Source organism: Tachypleus tridentatus, chromosome 4, assembly GCF_004210375.1.
Source record: "Tachypleus tridentatus isolate NWPU-2018 chromosome 4, ASM421037v1, whole genome shotgun sequence".
NCBI classification, from domain to species: Eukaryota; Metazoa; Arthropoda; class Merostomata; order Xiphosura; family Limulidae; genus Tachypleus; species Tachypleus tridentatus.
The window spans coordinates 9,378,536-9,398,715 of record NC_134828.1 but is presented as its reverse complement, the minus strand read 5'-3'; the positions used below and the strand labels follow the sequence as shown (position 1 = coordinate 9,398,715).

General features: G+C 36.6%; 1 protein-coding gene across 3 annotated transcripts in view; it reads left to right on the top strand.

Annotated features, from left to right (window-relative positions):
• The window catches only part of LOC143248539 (E3 ubiquitin-protein ligase RNF220-like), a 143,330-nt gene that overhangs the window by 66,802 nt on the left and 56,348 nt on the right, over positions 1-20,180 (top strand). Inside the window, exon 1 of one of the 3 annotated variants that reach the window (XM_076496968.1) lies at positions 18,250-18,495. The exons of 1 other annotated variant lie outside the window; for it this stretch is intronic. In XM_076496968.1, coding sequence (XP_076353083.1) covers positions 18,424-18,495 — 72 coding nt within the window. In that variant the 5' untranslated portion in view covers positions 18,250-18,423. Of the gene's footprint in view, positions 1-18,249; positions 19,415-20,180 lie in introns of those variants that run through there. One more of the 3 variants, XM_076496967.1, reaches the window with a different exon arrangement.

Sequence of the window (20,180 nt, the reverse complement as noted above, 5' to 3'; positions counted from 1 at the left end):
TTTTCTCTCTGTTACTCCACAGTTGCACTCCTAATTAAACAGTATGATGGTTTACTCTCTGCTGCTCCACAGTTACACTCCTAATTAGACTGTATGATGGTTTTCTCTCTCCTACTTCACAATTTCATTCGTAATTAGACTGTATGATGGTTTTCTTTCTGCTACTCCACATTTTCACTCCTAATTAAACAGTATGATGGTTTTTTTCTCTGCTGCTCAACAGTTTCACTCCTAATTAGACTGTATGATGGTTTTACTCTGCTACTTTACAGTTTCACTTTTAATTAGACTGTGTGATGGTTTTTATCTGCTACTCCACAGTTTCACTCCTAATTAGACTGTATGATGATTTTTTCTCTGCTACTCCACAGTTTTACTCCTAATTAGACTGCATGATGTTTTTATCTCTGCTACTACACAGTTTCACTCCTAATTAGACTGTATCATCGTTTTCTCTTTGATACTGCACAATTTCTCTCGTAATTAAACAGTATGATGGTTTTCTCTCTGCTGCTCCACAGTTACACTCCTAATTAGACTGTATGATGGTTTTCTCTCTGCTACTCCACAGTTTCACTCCTAATTAGACTGTATGATGGTTTTCTCTCTGCTACTCCACAGTTCCACTTTTAATTAGACTGTATGATGGTTTCTCTCTTCTACTCCACAGTTTCACTCCTAATTAAACTGTATGATGGTTTTCTCTCTTCTACTCCACAGTTCCACTCCTAATTAAACAGTATGATGGTTTTCTCTCTGCTAGTCCGCAGTTTCACTCCTAATTAAACAGTATGATGGTTTACTCTCTTCTGGTTTACAGTTGCACTCCTAATTAGACTGTATGGTGGTTTTTTCTCTGCTACTCCACAAATTCATTCGTAATTAAACTGTATGATGGTTTTATTACTGCTTCTCCCCAGTTTCACTCCTAATTAGACTGTATGATGATTTTCTCTCTGTTCATCCACAGTTTCAATCCTAATTAGACTGTATGATGGTTTTCTCTCTGTTCATCCAAAGTTTCAATCCTAATTAGACTGTATGATGGTTTTACTTTGCTACTCCACAGTTTCACTCCTAATTAAACAGTATGATGATTTTCTATCTGCTGCTCTACATTTACTCTCCTAATTAGACTGTATGATGGTTTTACTCTGCTACTCCACAGTTTCACTCCTAATTAAACAGTATGATGGTTTCTATCTGCTGCTCCACAGTTACACTCCTAATTAAACTGTATGATAGTTTTCTCTGTTACTCCACAGTTTTACTCCTAATTAAACAGTACGATGGTTTTCTCTCTGATACTCCACATTTACACTCCTAATTAAACAGTATGATGGTTTACTCTCTGCAGCTTTACAGTTACACTCCTAATTAGACTGTATGGTGGTTTTCTCTCTGCTACTCCACAATTTCATTAGTAATTAAACTGTATGATGGTTTTATCTCTGCTTCTCCCCAGTTCCACTCGTGATTAGACTGTATGATTGTTTTCTCTCTGCTACTCCACTCTTTTACTTCTAATTAGGCTGTATGATGGTTTTCTCTCTGCTACTCCACAGTTTCACTCCTAATTAGACTGTAATGGTTTTCTCTCTGCTACTGCACAGTTTCACTAGTAATTAAACAGAATTAGGGTTTTCTCTCTGCTGCTTCACAATTTCACTAGTAATTAAACAGAATTATGGTTTTTCTCACTACTACTTTGCAGTTTTACTCCTAATTAGACTGTATGATGGTTTTCTCTCTACTACTCCACAGTTTTACTCCTAATTAGACTGTATGATGGTTTTCTCTCTGCTACTCCAGTTTCACTCCTAATTAGACTGTATGATGATTTTCTCTCTGCTACTCCACAGTTTAACTTCTAATTAGACTGTATGATGGTTTTCTCTCTGCTACTCCAGTTTATCTCCTAATTAGACTGTATGATGGTTTTCTCTCTGCTACTCCACAGTTTCATTCTAATTAAACTGTATGATGGTTTTCTTCTGCTACTCCACAGTTTCATTCCTAATTAGACTGTATCATGGTTTTCTCTCTGCTACTCCACAGTTTCACTCCTAATTATACTGTATGATGGTTTTCTCTCTGCTACTGAACACTTTCACTCGTAATTAAACAGAATGATGGTTTTCTCTCTGCTGCTTCACAGTTTAACTTCTAATTAGACGGTGTGATGGTTTTTCTCCCTGCTACTCCACAGTTTTACTCCTAATTAGACTGTATGATGGTTTTCTCTCTGCTACCACACACTTTCACTCCTAATTAGACTGTATTATGGTTTTCTCTCTGCTTCTTTACAGTTTCACTTCAAATTAGACGGTGTGATGGTTTTTCTCGCTGCTACTCCACAGTTTCACTTCTAATTAAACAGTATGATGGTTTTCTTTTTGCTACTCCACAGTTTCACTCTTAATTAGACTGTATGTTGGTTTTCTCTCTCTTCTCCACAGTTCCACTCCTAATAAACAGAATGATGGTTTTCAATCTGCTACTTTAGATTTCCACTCCTAATTAAAGGGTATGATGGTTTTCTCTCTGCTACTCTGCAGTTTCACTCCTAATTAAACAGTATGATGGTTTACTCTCTTTTGGTTTACAGTTACACTCCTAATTAGACTGTATGATGGTTTACTCTTTGCTGCTCCTCAGTTGCACTCCTAATTAGACTGTATGGTGGTTTTCTCTCTCCTACTCCAGTTTCACACCTAATTAGACTGTATGATGGTTTTCTCTCTGCTACTCCACAGTTCTACTCCTAATTAGACTGTATGATGGTTTTCTCTCTGCTACTCCACAGTTTCACTCCTAATTAGACTGTATGATGGTTTTCTTTCTGCTACTACAGTTTCACTCCTAATTAGACTGTATGATGGTTTTCTCTCTGCTACTCCACAGTTCCACTCCTAATTAGACTGTATGATGGTTTTCTCTCTGCTACTCCACAGTTTCACTCCTAATTAGACTGTACAATGGTTTTCTTTCTGCTACTACAGTTTCACTCCTAATTTGACTGTATGATGATTTTCTCTCTGCTGCTCCACAGTTACACTCCTAATTAGACTGTATGATGGTTTTCTCTCTGCTACTCCACAATTTTATTCGTAATTAAATAGTATGATGGTTTTCTCTCTGCTGCTCTACAGTTTCACTCCTAATTAGACTGTATGATGGTCTTCTCTCTACTAATCGAGTTTCACTCCTAATTAAACAGTATGATGGTTTTCTTTCTGCTGCTCCACAGTTTCACTCCTAATTAAACTGTATGATGGTTTTCTCTCTGCTACTCCACAGTTTCACTTCTAATTTAATAGTATGATGGTTTTCTCTCTGCTACTCCATAGTTTCACTTCTAATTAAACGATATCATGGTTTTCTTCCTGCTACTCCACAGTTTCACTCCTAATTATACTGTATGATGGTTTTCTCTCTGCTACTCCACAGTTTAACTCATAATTAGACTGTATGATGGTTTTCTCTCTGATACTGCACACTTTCATTCGTAATTAAACAGAATGATGGTTTTCTCTCTGCTGCTTCACAGTTTCACTTCTAATTAGACGGTGTGATGGTTTTTTTCCCTGCTACTCCATAGTTTTACTCCTAATTAGACTGTATGATGGTTTTCTCTCTGCTACCCCACACTTCCACTCCTAATTAGACTGTATTATGGTTTTCTCTCTGCTTCTCCACAGTTTCACTTCAAATTAGACGGTGTGATGGTTTTTCTCGCTGCTACTCCACAGTTTCACTTCTAATTAAACAGTATGATGGTTTTCTCTTTGCTACTCCACAGTTTCACTCTTAATTAGACTGTATGTTGGTTTTCTCTCTCTTCTCCACAGTTCTACTCCTAATTAAACAGTATGATGGTTTTCTCTCTGCTACTTTACAGTTCCACTCCTAATTAAAGGGTATGATGGTTTTCTCTCTGCTACTCCGCAGTTTCACTCCTAATTAAACAGTATGATGGTTTACTCTCTTTTGGTTTACAGTTGCACTCCTAATTAGACTGTATGGTGGTTTTCTCTCTGCTACTCCACAAATTCATTCGTAATTGAACTGCATGATGGTTTTATTACTGCTTCTCCCCAGTTTCACTCCTAATTAGACAGTATGATGGTTTACTCTCTTTTGGTTTACTGTTGCACTCTTAATTAGACTGTATGGTGGTTTTCTCTCTGCTACTCCACAGTTTCATTTCTAATTAGACTGTATGATGGTTTTCTCTCTACTGCTCCACAGTTTCACTTCTAATTAGACGGTGTGATGGTTTTTCTCCCTGCTACTCCACAGTTTTACTATTAATTAGACTGTATGATGGTTTTGTCTCTGCTACTCAACAGTTCCACTCCTAATTATACTATATGATGGTTTTCTCTCTGCTACTCCACAGTTTCTCTCCTAATTAGACTGTATCATGGTTTTCTCTCTGATACTGCACAATTTCACTCGTAATTAAACAGAATGATGGTTTTCTCTCTACGGCTCCACAGTTTCACTTCTAATTACACGGTGTGATGGTTTTCTCTCTGCTACTCCACAGTTTCACTCCTAATTAGACTGTATGATGGTTTTCTCTCTGCTACTCCACAGTTCCACTCCTAATTATACTATATGATGGTTTTCTCTCTGCTACTCCACAGTTTCTCTCCTAATTAGACTGTATCATTGTTTTCTCTCTTAAACTGCACAATTTCACTCGTAATTAAACAGAATGATGGTTTTCTCTCTGCTACTTTACAGTTTCACTCCTAATTAGACTGTATCATGGTTTTCTCTCTGATACTGCACAATTTCACTCGTAATTAAACAGAATGATGGTTTTCTCTCTGCTATTTCACAGTTTCACTACTAATTAGACTGTATGAGTGTTTTCTCTCTGCTACTCCACAGTTCCACTTTTTATTAGACTGTATGATGGTTTTCTCTCTTCTACTCCACAGTTTCACTCCTAATTAAACTGTATGATGGTTTTCTCTCTTCTACTCCACATTTCCACTCCTAATTAAACAGTATGATGGTTTTCTCTCTGCTACTCCGCAGTTTCACTCCTAATTAAACAGTATGATGGTTTACTCTCTTCTTGTTTACAGTTTCACTTTAATTAGACTGTATGGTTGTTTTCTCTCTGCTACTCCACAAATTCATTCGTAATTAAACTGTATGATGGTTTTCTTCTGCTTCTCCCCAGTTTCACTCCTAATTAGACTGTATGATGGTTTTCTCTCTGTTCATCCACAGTTTCACTCCTAATTAGACTGTATGATGGTTTTCTCTCTGTTCATCCACAGTTTCAACCCTAATTAGACTGTATGATGGTTTTCTTTGCTACTCCACAGTTTCACTCCTAATTAAACAGTATGATGGTTTTCTCTCTACGGCTCCACAGTTTCACTTCTAATTACACGGTGTGATGGTTTTCTCTCTGCTACTTCACAGTTTCACTCCTAATTAGACTGTATCATTGTTTTCTCTCTTAAACTGCACAATTTCACTCGTAATTAAACAGAATGATGGTTTTCTCTCTGCTACTTTACAGTTTCCCTCCTAATTAGACTGTATCATGGTTTTCTCTCTGATACTGCACAATTTCACTCGTAATTAAACAGAATGATGGTTTTCTCTCTGCTATTTCACAGTTTCACTCCTAATTAGACTGTATGATGGTTTTCTTTCCTACTCCACAGTTTCACTCCTAATTAGACTGTATCATGGTTTTCTCTCTGATACTGCACAATTTCACTCGTAATTAAACAGAATGATGGTTCTCTCTCTACTGCTCCACAGTTACACTCCTAATTAGACTGTATGATGGTTTTCTCTCTGCTACTCCACAGTTTCACTCCTAATTAGACTGTATGATGGTTTTCTCTCTGCTACTCCACAGTTCCACTTTAATTAGACTGTATGATGGTTTCTCTCTTCTACTCCACAGTTTCACTCCTAATTAAACTGTATGATGGTTTTCTCTCTTCTACTCCACAGTTCCACTCCTAATTAAACAGTATGATGGTTTTCTCTCTGCTACTCCGCAGTTTCACTCCTAATTAAACAGTATGATGGTTTACTCTCTTCTGGTTTACAGTTGCACTCCTAATTAGACTGTATGGTTGTTTTTTCTCTGCTACTCCACAAATTCATTCGTAATTAAACTGTATGATGGTTTTATTACTGCTTCTCCCCAGTTTCACTCCTAATTAGACTGTATGATGATTTTCTCTCTGTTCATCCACAGTTTCAATCCTAATTAGACTGTATGATGGTTTTCTCTCTGTTCATCCACAGTTTCAATCCTAATTAGACTGTATGATGGTTTTAGTCTGCTACTCCTCAGTTTCACTCCTAATTAAACAGTATGATGGTTTCTATCTGCTGTTTCACAGTTACACTCCTAATTAAACAGTATGATGGTTTACTCTCTGCAGCTTTAGAGTTACACTCCTAATTAGACTGTATGGTGGTTTTATCTCTGCTTCTCCCCAGTTACACTCCTAATTAGACTGTATGATTGTTTTCTCTCTGCTACTCCACTGTTTTACTTCTAATTTGGCTGTATGATGGTTTTCTCTCTGCTACTCCACAGTTTACACTCCTTATTAGACTGTATCATGGTTTTCTCTCTGATACTGCACAATTTCACTAGTAATTAAACAGAATTAGGGTTTTCTCTCTGCTGCTTCACAGTTTTACTTCTAATTACACGGTGTGATGGTTTTCTCTCTGCTACTCAACAGTTCCACTCCTAATTATACTATATGATGGTTTTCTCTCTGCTACTCCACAGTTTCTCTCCTAATTAGACTGTATCATGGTTTTCTCTCTGATACTGCACAATTTCACTCGTAATTAAACAGAATGATGGTTTTCTCTCTACGGCTCCACAGTTTCACTTCTAATTACACGGTGTGATGGTTTTCTCTCTGCTACTCAACAGTTCCACTCCTAATTATACTATATGATGGTTTTCTCTCTGCTACTCCACAGTTCCACTCCTAATTATACTATATGATGGTTTTCTCTCTGCTACTCCACAGTTTCTCTCCTAATTAGACTGTATCATTGTTTTCTCTCTTAAACTGCACTATTTCACTCGTAATTAAACAGAATGATGGTTTTCTCTCTGCTACTTTACAGTTTCACTCCTAATTAGACTGTATCATGGTTTTCTCTCTGATACTGCACAATTTCACTCGTAATTAAACAGAATGATGGTTTTCTCTCTGCTATTTCACTGTTTCACTACTAATTAGACTGTATGAGTGTTTTCTCTCTGCTACTCCACAGTTCCACTTTTTATTAGACTGTATGATGGTTTTCTCTCTTCTACTCCACAGTTTCACTCCTAATTAAACTGTATGATGGTTTTCTCTCTTCTACTCCACATTTCCACTCCTAATTAAACAGTATGATGGTTTTCTCTCTGCTACTCCGCAGTTTCACTGCTAATTAAACAGTATGATGGTTTACTCTCTTCTTGTTTACAGTTGCACTTTTAATTAGACTGTATGGTTGTTTTCTCTCTGCTACTCCACAAATTCATTCGTAATTAAACTGTATGATGGTTTTATTACTGCTTCTCCCCAGTTTCACTCCTAATTAGACTGTATGATAATTTGCTCTCTGTTCATCCACAGTTTCAATCCTAATTAGACTGTATGATGGTTTTCTCTCTGTTCATCCACAGTTTCAACCCTAATTAGACTGTATGATGGTTTTTGTTTGATACTCCACAGTTTCACTCCTAATTAAACAGAATGATGGTTTTCTCTCTACGGCTCCACAGTTTCACTTCTAATTACACGGTGTGATGGTTTTCTCTCTGCTACTTCACAGTTTCACTCCTAATTAGACTGTATCATTGTTTTCTCTCTTAAACTGCACAATTTCACTCGTAATTAAACAGAATGATGGTTTTCTCTCTGCTACTTTACAGTTTCACTCCTAATTAGACTGTATCATGGTTTTCTCTCTGATACTGCACAATTTCACTCGTAATTAAACAGAATGATGGTTTTCTCTTTTCTATTTCACAGTTTCACTCCTAATTAGACTGTATGATGGTTTTCTTTCCTACTCCACAGTTTCACTGCTAATTAGACTGTATCATGGTTTTCTCTCTGATACTGCACAATTTCACTCGTAATTAAACAGAATGATGGTTCTCTCTCTACTGCTTCACAGTTACACTCCTAATTAGACTGTATGATGGTTTTCTCTCTGCTACTCCACAGTTTCACTCCTAATTAGACTGTATGAGGGTTTTCTCTCTGCTACTCCACAGTTCCACTTTTTATTAGACTGTATGATGGTTTTCTCTCTTCTACTCCACAGTTTCACTCCTAATTAAACTGTATGATGGTTTTCTCTTTTCTACTCCACAGTTCCACTCCTAATTAAACAGTATGATGTTTTTCTCTCTGCTACTCCACAGTTTCACTCCTAATTAAACAGTATGATGGTTTACTCTCTTCTGGTTTACAGTTGCACTCCTAATTAGACTGTATGGTTGTTTTTTCTCTGCTACTCCACAAATTCATTCGTAATTAAACTGTATGATGGTTTTATTACTGCTTTTCCCCAGTTTCACTCCTAATTAGACTGTATGATGATTTTCTCTCTGTTCATCCACAGTTTCAATCCTAATTAGACTGTATGATGGTTTTCTCTCTGTTCATCCACAGTTTCAATCCTAATTAGACTGTATGATGGTTTTAGTCTGCTACTCCTCAGTTTCACTCCTAATTAAACAGTATGATGGTTTCTATCTGCTGTTTCACAGTTACACTCCTAATTAAACAGTATGATGGTTTACTCTCTGCAGCTTTAGAGTTACACTCCTAATTAGACTGTATGGTGGTTTTATCTCTGCTTCTCCCCAGTTACACTCCTAATTAGACTGTATGATTGTTTTCTCTCTGCTACTCCACTGTTTTACTTCTAATTTGGCTGTATGATGGTTTTCTCTCTGCTACTCCACAGTTTACACTCCTTATTAGACTGTATCATGGTTTTCTCTCTGATACTGCACAATTTCACTAGTAATTAAACAGAATTAGGGTTTTCTCTCTGCTGCTTCACAGTTTTACTTCTAATTACACGGCGTGATGGTGTTTCTCACTACTACTTTGCAGTTTTACTCCTAATTAGACTGTATGATGGTTTTCTCTCTGCTACTCCAGTTTCACTCCTAATTAGACTGTATGATGGTTTTCTCTCTGCTACTCCAGTTTATCTCCTAATTATATTGTATGATGATTTTCTCTCTGCTACTTCACAGTTTCCATTCTAATTAAACGATATCATGGTTTTCTTCCTGCTACTCCACAGTTTCACTCCTTATTAGACTGTATCATGGTTTTCTCTCTGCTACTCCACAGTTTCACTCCTAATTATACTGTATGATGGTTTTCTCTCTGCTACTCCACAGTTTAATTCGTAATTAGACTATATCATGGTTTTCTTTCTGATACTGAACACTTTCACTCGTAATTAAACAGAATGATGGTTTTCTCTCTGCTGCTTTACAGTTTAACTTCTAATTAGACGATGGGATGGTTTTTCTCATTGCTACTCCACAGTTTTACTCCTAATTAGACTGTATGATGGTTTTCTCTCTGCTACCACACACTTTCACTCCTAATTAGACTGTATTATGGTTTTCTCTCTGCTTCTCCACAGTTTCACTTCAAATTAGACGGTGTGATGGTTTTTCTCGCTGCTACTCCACAGTTTCACTTCTAATTAAACACTATGATGGTTTTCTTTTTGCTACTCCACAGTTTCACTCTTAATTAGACTGTATGTTGGTTTTCTCTCTCTTCTCCACAGTTCCACTCATTATTAAACAGTATGATGGTTTTCTTTCTGCTACTTTAGAGTTCCACTCCTATTTAAAGGGTATGATGGTTTTCTCTCTGCTACTCCGCAGTTTCACTCCTAATTAAACAGTATGATGGTTTACTCTCTTCTGGTTTACAGTTGCACTCCTAATTAGACTGTATGGTGGTTTTCTCTCTGCTACTCCACAAATTCATTCGTAATTAAACTGTATGATGGTTTTATTACTGCTTCTCCCCAGTTTCACTCCTAATTAGACTGTATGATGATTTTCTCTCTGCTACTCCACAGTTTCACTCCTAATTATACAGTATGATGGTTTTCTCTCTGTTCATCCACAGTTTCAATTCTGATTAGACTGTATGATGATTTTCTTTCTGCTACTACACAGTTTCACACCTAATTAGACTGTAATGGTTTTCTTTCTGCTATTTCACAGTTTAACTCCTAATTAGACAGTATGATGTTTTCTCTCTGCTACTCCACAGTTTCACTCCTAATTAAACAGTATGATGGTTTTCTCTCAGCTGCTCCACAGTTACAGTACTAATTAGACTGTATGATGATTTTCTCTCTGCTGCTTTACAGTTTCACTCCTAATTAGACTGTATCATGGTTTTCTCTCTGATACTGCACAATTTCACTCGTAATTAAACAGAATGATGGTTTTCTCTCTGCTGCATCACAGTTTCACTTCTAATTACACGGTGTGATGGTTTTCTCTCTGCTATTTCAGTTTCACTCTTAATTAGACTGTATGATGATTTTCTCTTTGCTACTCCACAGTTTTTCTCCTAATTACACTGTATCATTGTTTTCTCTCTGCTACTCCACATTTTCACTCCTAATTAAACAGTATGATGGTTTTCTCTCTGCTACTCCACAGTTTCACTCCTAATTAGACTGTATGATTGTTTTCTCTCTGCTACTCCACAGTTTCACTCCTAATTAGACTGTATCATGGTTTTCTCTTTGATACTGCACAATTTCACTCCTAATTAAACAGTATGCTGGTTCTCTCTCTACTGCTCCACAGTTACACTTCTAATTAGACTGTATGATGGTTTTGTCTCTGCTACTCAACAGTTCCACTCCTAATTAGACTGTATCATGGTTTTTCTCTCTGATACTCCACAATTTCACTTGAAATTAAACTGAATGATGGTTTTCTCTCTACTGCTCCACAGTTTCACATCTAATTACATGGTGTGATGGCTTTCTCTCTGCTTCTCCACAGTTCCACTCTTTATTAGACTGTATGATGGTTTTCTATCTGCTGCTTTACAGTTATACTCCTGATTACACTGTATGATGGTTTTCTCTCTGCTACTCCACAGTTCTACTCCTAATTAGACTGTATGATGGTATTCTCTCTGCTACTCCACAGTTTTACTCCTAATTAAACAGTATGATGGTTTTCTCTCAGCTGCTCCACAGTCACAGTACTAATTAGACTGTATGATGATTTTCTCTCTGCTGCTTTACAGTTTCACTCCTAATTAGACTGTATCATGGTTTTCTCTCTGATACTGCTCAATTTCACTCGTAAATAAACAGAATTAGGGTTTTCTCTCTGCTGCTTCACAGTTTCACTTCTAATTACACGGTGTGATGGTTTTTCTCACTACTACTCTGCAGTTTTACTCCTAATTAGACTGTATGATGGTTTTCTCTCTGCTACTTCAGTTTCACTCGTAATTAGTCTGTATGATGGTTTTCTTTCTGCTGCTCCACAGTTTCACTTCTAATTAAACAGTATGATGGTTTTCTCTCTGCTATTACTCAGTTTCACTCCTATTTAGACTGTATGATGGTTTTCTTTCTGCTACTCCAGGTTCTCTCCTAGTTAGACTGTATGATTATTTTCTCTCTGATACTCCACAGTTTCACTTCTAATTACACAATATCATGGTTTTCTCCCTGCTACTCCACAGTTTCACTCCTAATTAGACTACATCATGGTTTTCTCTCTGCTACTCCACAGTTACACTCCTAATTTGACTGTATGATGATTTTCTTTCTGCTGCTCCACAGTTTCACTTTTAATTAGACTATATCATGGTTTTCTCTCTGCTACTCCACAGTTTCACTCCTAATTAGACTGTAATGGTTTTCTCTCTGATACTGCACAATTTCACTAGTAATTAAACAGAATTAGGGTTTTCTCTCTGCTACTTCACAGTTTTACTTCTAATTACACGGCGTGATGGTTTTTCTCACTACTACTTTGCAGTTTTACTCCTAATTAGACTGTATGATGGTTTTCTCTCTGCTACTCCAGTTTCACTCCTAATTAGACTGTATGATGATTTTCTCTCTGCTACTCCACTGTTTTACTTCTATTTAGACTGTATGATGGTTTTCTCTCTGCTACTCCAGTTTATCTCCTAATTATATTGTATGATGATTTTCTCTCTGCTACTCCACAGTTTCCATTCTAATTAAACGATATCATGGTTTTCTTCCTGCTACTCCACAGTTTCACTCCTAATTAGACTGTATCATGGTTTTCTCTCTGCTACTCCACAGTTTCACTCCTAATTATACTGTATGATGGTTTTCTCTCTGCTACTCCACAGTTTCACTCCTAATTATACTGTATGATGGTTTTCTCTCTGCTTCTCCACAGTTCCACACTTTATTAGACTGTATGATGGTTTTCTCCTTGCTACTCCACAGTTTCACTCCTGATTAGACTGTATCATTGTTTTTTCTCTCTGATACTCCACAATTTCACTTGAAATTAAACTTAATGATGGTTTTCTCTCTACTGCTCCACAGTTTCACATCTAATTACATGGTGTGATGGCTTTCTCTCTGCTTCTCCACAGTTCCACTCTTTATTAGACTGTATGATGGTTTTCTTTCTGCTACTCCACTGTTTCACTTCTAATTAAACAGTATGATGGTTTTCTCTCTGCTGCTCCACAGTTGCACTCCTTATTAGACTGTATCATCGTTTTCTCTCTGCTACTCCACAGTTTCACTTTTAATTAGACTGTATCATAGTTTCTCTCTGCTGCTCCACAGTTTCACTTCTAATTAAACAGTATGATGGTTTTCTCTCTGCTATTACTCAGTTTCACTCCTATTTAGACTGTATGATGGTTTTCTTTCTGCTACTCCAGGTTCTCTCCTAGTTAGACTGTATGATTATTTTCTCTCAGCTACTCCACAGTTTCACTTCTAATTACACAATATCATGGTTTTCTCCCTGCTACTCCACAGTTTCACTCCTAATTAGACTATATCATGGTTTTCTCTCTGCTACTCTACAGTTACACTCCTAATTAGACTGTATGATGATTTTCTTTCTGCTGCTCCACAGTTTCACTTTTAATTAGACTATATCATGGTTTTCTCTCTGCTATTCCACAGTTTCACTCCTAATTAGACTGTAATGATTTTCTCTCTGATACTGCACAATTTCACTAGTAATTAAACAGAATTAGGGTTTTCTCTCTGCTGCTTCACAGTTTTACTTCTAATTACACGGCGTGATGGTTTTTCTCACTACTACTTTGCAGTTTTACTCCTAATTAGACTGTATGATGGTTTTCTCTCTGCTACTCCAGTTTCACTCCTAATTAGACTGTATGATGATTTTCTCTCTGCTACTCCACTGTTTTACTTCTATTTAGACTGTATGATGGTTTTCTCTCTGCTACTCCAGTTTATCTCTTAATTATATTGTATGATGATTTTCTCTCTGCTACTCCACAGTTTCCATTCTAATTAAACGATATCATGGTTTTCTTCCTGCTACTCCACAGTTTCACTCCTAATTAGACTGTATCATGGTTTTCTCTCTGCTACTCCACAGTTTCACTCCTAATTATACTGTATGATGGTTTTCTCTCTGCTACTCCACAGTTTAATTCGTAATTAGACTATATCATGGTTTTCTCTCTGATACTGAACACTTTCACTCGTAATTAAACAGAATGATGGTTTTCTCTCTACGGCTCCACAGTTTCACATCTAATTACATGGTGTGATGGCTTTCTCTCTGCTTCTCCACAGTTCCACTCTTTATTAGACTGTATGATGGTTTTCTCTTTGCTACTCCACAGTTTCACTCCTGATTAGACTGTATCATTGTTTTTTCTCTCTGATACTCCACAATTTCACTTGAAATTAAACTGAATGATGGTTTTCTCTCTAATGCTCCACAGTTTCACATCTAATTACATGGTGTGATGGCTTTCTCTCTGCTTCTCCACAGTTCCACTCTTTATTAGACTGTATGATGGGTTTTTTTCTGCTACTCCACTGTTTCACTTCTAATTAAACAGTATGATGGTTTTCTCTCTGCTGCTCCACAGTTGCACTCCTAATTAGACTGTATCATCGTTTTCTCTCTGCTACTCCACAGTTTCACTCTTAATTAGACTGTATCATGGTTTTTCTCCCTGCTACTCCACAGTTTCACTTTTAATTAGACTGTATCATAGTTTCTCTCTTCTACTCCACAGTTTCACTCGTAATTAGACTGTATCATGGTTTTCTCTCTGCTATTCCACAATTTCACTCTAATTAAACGATATGATGGTTTTCTTTCAGCTGCTCTACAGTTTCAATCCTATTTATGTATTATGATGATTTCTTTTCTTTTATTTTATGTTTGATTAATGAAGTGATTTGTGGGTGATTTCGTGCTTGGACGACACTCGAAAGAACAGTATTGAAGGCGATGAATAATTGTATATAGGTTGTTTGCCACAAACTAGTCTAAACTTCACTTACTAGATCTTGGTATACTAACTTTAACCACACAAACAAGGAGCTGTCTGGTGTTGGCTTAGTAGTTTAGTTTTATTGTTGTTATTGTTTTGTGTTCGAATCCACGTCTTACCAAACATGCTTGCCCATTCAGCTGTGAGTACGTTATAATTTTGCGGTCAATCCCACAATTGGTTGGTGAAAGACTGTCCCAAGAGTTGGCTGTGGGTGGTGATGCCTAGCTGCCTTCCCTCTAGTTTCACGCTCCTAAATTAGGGACGGTTAGCGCAGGTAGCTCTCGTGTAGCTTTGCGCGAAATTCGAAAACAAAACAAACAAACGATATTTTGTGTTGATATGCACGTTGATAGCCGTTAACTTGTGTGGAATTCTATTTCTTCAGTAATTTTTAGAATGCAGGCACACACATGTGGGAAGAGGGAAGAAGAGTGATTGATGGGCTTACAGAGTCATGAGCCACTACTGTGTACATAGTGTTGCTGAAGTGCAGTAAAGGTTAATTAACAGTAATCAGTATTTTCATTATGAGGAACCATCTGGCATTAATGACCACATCCCCAAAATACCACTAAAACGTGAACCTTGCTGTTAATACATAAGCAGGTATGATACACCTGAATATTTGAATACTGTTCAAAGTCTGGAGACATATTTGAACTATATACGTAGGAATTTGTATAAATATCATTAACACGTATGCCTATGATTGAGGAGAAGCCAAGGAAAAGTTCCACAACCCCCTGTGTTTCAATAATTCGTTTGAGGGTTTATATCGCTTTAATTCGAGGTTCATCTCCCGCCCGAGTAGGACGCCATAAGATTAGTTAATTGTGCAATTTTTGAACAGTATAAATCACCAACGAAACCTCTCACACCCAACCAAATCCTTAGAGAATGTTCACTTCTATTACAAAAATGTTTATTCAAATTAAATCCATGTTAAATCATTGATTTAGGGGTGGATTAAATTCATAATAAATGTATGTGTTTTGCATATTTTTAACAAGGCACAAAGCTTCACAATGGGCTATTTGTACTCTGCCCACCAAGGGTATAGAAACTTAGTTTCTAGCGCTGTCGGCCCGGCATGACCAAGCGTGTTAAGGCGTGCGACTCATAATCCGAGGGTTGCGGGTTCGAATCCCGGTTGCACCAAACATGCCCGTCCTTTCAGCTGTGGGAGAGTTGTAATGTGATGGTCAATCCCACTATTCGTTGGTAAAAGAGTAGCCCAAGAGTTGGCGGTGGGTGGTGATGACTAGCTGCCTTCCCTCTAGTCTTACACTGCTAAATTAGGGACGGCTAGCACAGATAGCCCTCGAGTAGCTTTGTGCGAAATTCAGAAAACAAACAAACATTCTAGCGCTGTAAGTCTGCAGACATCCCGCTATGCTAGTGGGAGGCACTTGATAAGCACCAATCAGTTCCACTTCTATCCAAGTTAAGGTTTCTGATGTGGTTAGGATATGTATCAATATTATCATTGTAACAATATCAATGATATATTAACATGGTTGTGTGGAATTGGAGAAAGGGGAAGTTTTCTTTAAACATGTTCTGTAGAGTCCACTCGGGTGACTGAAAAAACACAACCTTAAAACCCACTTCGACTTGCAACGTAACATATTTTGTGGCAGAAGAACGTTGTTTGGACTAAGGATTCTAAGCCGCTTTTTCAGTAACAAACTGAACTCGCCTTGAGTTTATAGTGGAACTTAGGATAACAAGGTTTGTTAAATCGTCGTGTGTGTGAAGTCCAGTTTACATTCAAAGACAGTTTAGAATCATTATTTTTAACTAAAAACTTTCCTCAGAGAGATTTAAGTGGTAGCAGAATGCTAGTAAAATCCGCGAATGAATCACATGGTTTTGAGAGAAAGCTAAACCAGATTCATATTGGTATGAGAGAAACGTAACAAAACAAACTGTTTTAACAAAGGTTGTATTAGAAATGTGTTTATGGTTTTATCACTGGAATGTGAGAGGCGAGAAAACTGCTAAATATTTCCAAGAAAATAGTTTCATAACATTTTGTGGAATAGTCACCTATTTCATACCATGATCGTTAATTGTGGCTATTTGATGTTTTACCTTGTTAAGATTGGATGTGGCTGTTTCATATGTTCTACCACATTGGGCTTTGATGTGGCTGTTTCGTATGTTCTACCACATTGGGCTTTGATGTGGCTGTTTCATATATTCTATCACACTGGGCTTTGATGTGGCTGTTTGGTATGTTCTACCACATTAGGGTTAATGTGACTGTTTCGTATGTTCCATTACATTAGGATTTGATATGGTTGTTTCACATTTTCTATCACATTGGGATTTGATGTTTCTGGAGTTAGAGCGGGAAAAAATACAAATTGATAGAAGACAACAATTATGTATTAAAACCATATAGAAGACTACAGATAGATTACATTGGTAGCCTAAACAAACGATATGACTTAGAAATTATACAATTTCCTAAAAGTTATAAATAAATTCACGAGGTTTATTCAGTTTCTTTTACCTCTTATGGTCTCGGCAGACGGTTATACTGAGACTGACCATGTACTGGTAATTACTTCTGTGGTCGGAGGTTATGTTTTCGCCCGTGGGTGTATGTGTGTGTGTTTGTCAGCAGAATTTCTCGAAAAGGGGTAAATGGATTTGTACTAAAGTTGGTATACATGTTGACTATGGCGTAACTTAGAAGTGATTTGTTTTTTGGGGAGTAAAGGTCACGAAAATAAAAACATTACACGTTAATATGGAGGAGATTTTTTATACTATTTTTGCTCTATGACCCAGTCGAAAACGATGAAACATCTAGAATATTACTACTTATTGACCTGCCAATATACCTGCGAACATACGGACACATATTCGTTTTTGTTTAGAACCGAATATGATCAACAAAACGTGGCAAACATAAGTGCTCTTCTAGTTAATGTTTTATTCTGCTTTAATGACAAATAACTCGCGTCATTCTATCCTATTGGTATTATTGAGTAGTATGGTTACAAGGGAGACTTACATTGTTATTTATTTACGTTTTAGTAGAAATTTGGGTAAACTGTTACAGAGCTGCTGTTTATATTTGACATCTTAGGCTTACCGAGTTATTTATATTTGGTTTAAGGCGCCGTGAAGTAGGGAGCTAACGTTACATCGCATCTCAGTTTCTAATAAATCAATTTTATTATATTCTATAATTGAAGAAATGTTAGATTCAATTGACGTATTTGCATAAAGAGGTTAGGTTAGAGAATATATTTGCACTGAATATCCACCAATGATAATTCACGTTTTGTAAACGTTATGACTCATTACAATTGTTGTTTGAAACCTGCCAAATGCGTGCACAGCAAACTAATTTGTAGATAGTATTTGTTTCTAGCAGACTTTTAAAGTAAATATTTCTCAAAAATGTTACCAGAACAAATGCGTAATTATTGTAAACAATATTTAAATTATAAGAAATAATACAGACAGAAAAGTTGTAAGTTTTGCCAGTCTGATAAGCACTAAAATAAAAATAATTTACCAGAAATAGCAAAACGAATATTACGATTGAGCAATACATTTTTAGTTGAATTTACTATTTTAAAAATATATTATTCAAAGATGGCGCTGCGTGAAGCAACTCAAGCTGCCCGCCGTTACCCATGATTCCATTCTTCTGCCGTTTGTACAGGCCGTTGTCTAGTGAGCGATTAAAAGTGTGTAAAGAATCAAAGAAAAATCTTAGTTTTTATACAATGATCGCAAATATATCTCGAGCCACGTGACAATCGAAAGAAGGACAGAGCTGACAGTGTTAACTTATTGACAAAATTTAGTATTACTAATGGAAGAAACGACAACCGAAGCTGAACAACTACCGCCGATAGCGAACAGTGAGCAGACAGACGAAGCTACGGTAAGTGGGAGATTTTAGCATATATTTACAAACGTGTGACGAAATCGCAATCTGCGCCAATTCTGACCAATGGTAGCTCAAAAACATTTAGTCCAACCCACTTGGACGACAAATCTCTTACACTATATGAGTTATTGGTAGAAGAGTTTGACGTTTGAATAATATTAAGACCTATGTTTTTTGTTTTGTTTTTTTGTCAGTCTGAGTTTCGGTCGAATAGAAGTTGTATGGTTATAAAGGTTTACTGCTGCCTATTGAAGCTGAAGTATTTCTATAGAAGTGCTTAGCCTTTGTAAAACTTGGTGTTACCAGCTTTGTAATTCAACTCATCGAGTGAGTGACAGGTTTGAATGTGTCGTGTACAAGCCTTGTTGCAAAGGTGTTATTTTGTAGTGTTCACCTATAATTAATCGTGTATCCTGTTTCAGTTGAAGATGTTAAGTGATAAACAGTTGTCGTCGCTTGTTCCTGTTGGAACTGTTTGATATTGTGGCTATATTAAAGGGTTTGAAGCCTTTTTTTAAAAGTAAAACCTTGATTATATAATTATAATCATTGTATTTTACACTTGGTTAACTGTGACATGGTGTAATTAATAAGCGTTGTACCAGAACACAGTCAGACTAAATATCAGTACAAATTAAATCAGGTATGCTTAATGAGAACTTATCTGATAAAAATGAAACTTGATTCAACGATAGTGGTGATACAGATATTGTTCCGGATAAAACCAGCGATGTTTAGAAGACAACCAGACGTGTTCTTAGAAGTGCAGTAGTTTGATTTTTCTCTGTCTAACAAAGCACAACGAACTTTGTTTCAAGTTACTTCGTTTCAAGACATGGCTAGTCACAGCGATAGTTTCCGTGGGAGGCCGGCTTTTTTCCCAGCACATCTCAAGTTTCACCCCAGCCTACAGGTAGGGTCTGAGGCCATCTGGATGTATTTCTTCCACTGATTTGTTATTCGGTAATCGTTGAACAAACAGTGCAACAACCTCGTGTTTTATTTTTTTCGGTTACACGGTGCAGTGCCCTATATAAGATAGTATCATATATCGTAAACAACATACATGAGGACCATCGTAGATATTAATACCAAATATAGTCTATTATTACTCTGTCAACATGTGTTTTATCACGTGTGAATAGACATACACTTATAACCGTTTACGAATATATATATATTTTAATTTCAAGTTTAAATTTATTTTTTATTACGTTACCTTCAGGTGTTAATAATAAAGACGACAAAACAATATAACGTATATTTGACACGCTTAAGTCTAGTGTAAACAGTAAATATAATTCTTTTTTTAAAAGAAATATATATATATATATATTAACATACCGCTTAAAATTTAATTTCCACAGTTAAAGTTAAAGAAACCAGGTGGAGCAGTTTTAGTTTGAACTGATAATTTAGGCTAAATAACATTTTCGGTTACTTTAGATTATTTTTTTAACAAGGACCTGTTTGGTTAACCTGTAACGTGTTTCGACCCAAAAGAGTGATAATGAATGTTTCAACATGGTAAGAAAGAGAGATGTTACACACGTACACACTGTTACAACATGGCCGACAAAAGATTTGAGATGTGTGTAATTTTACTAGAGTAACAATATGGGCATTGTATATGTCAAATATATTTTTCTTTTTTTTTTTTTAAGAAAACTTTTAACATT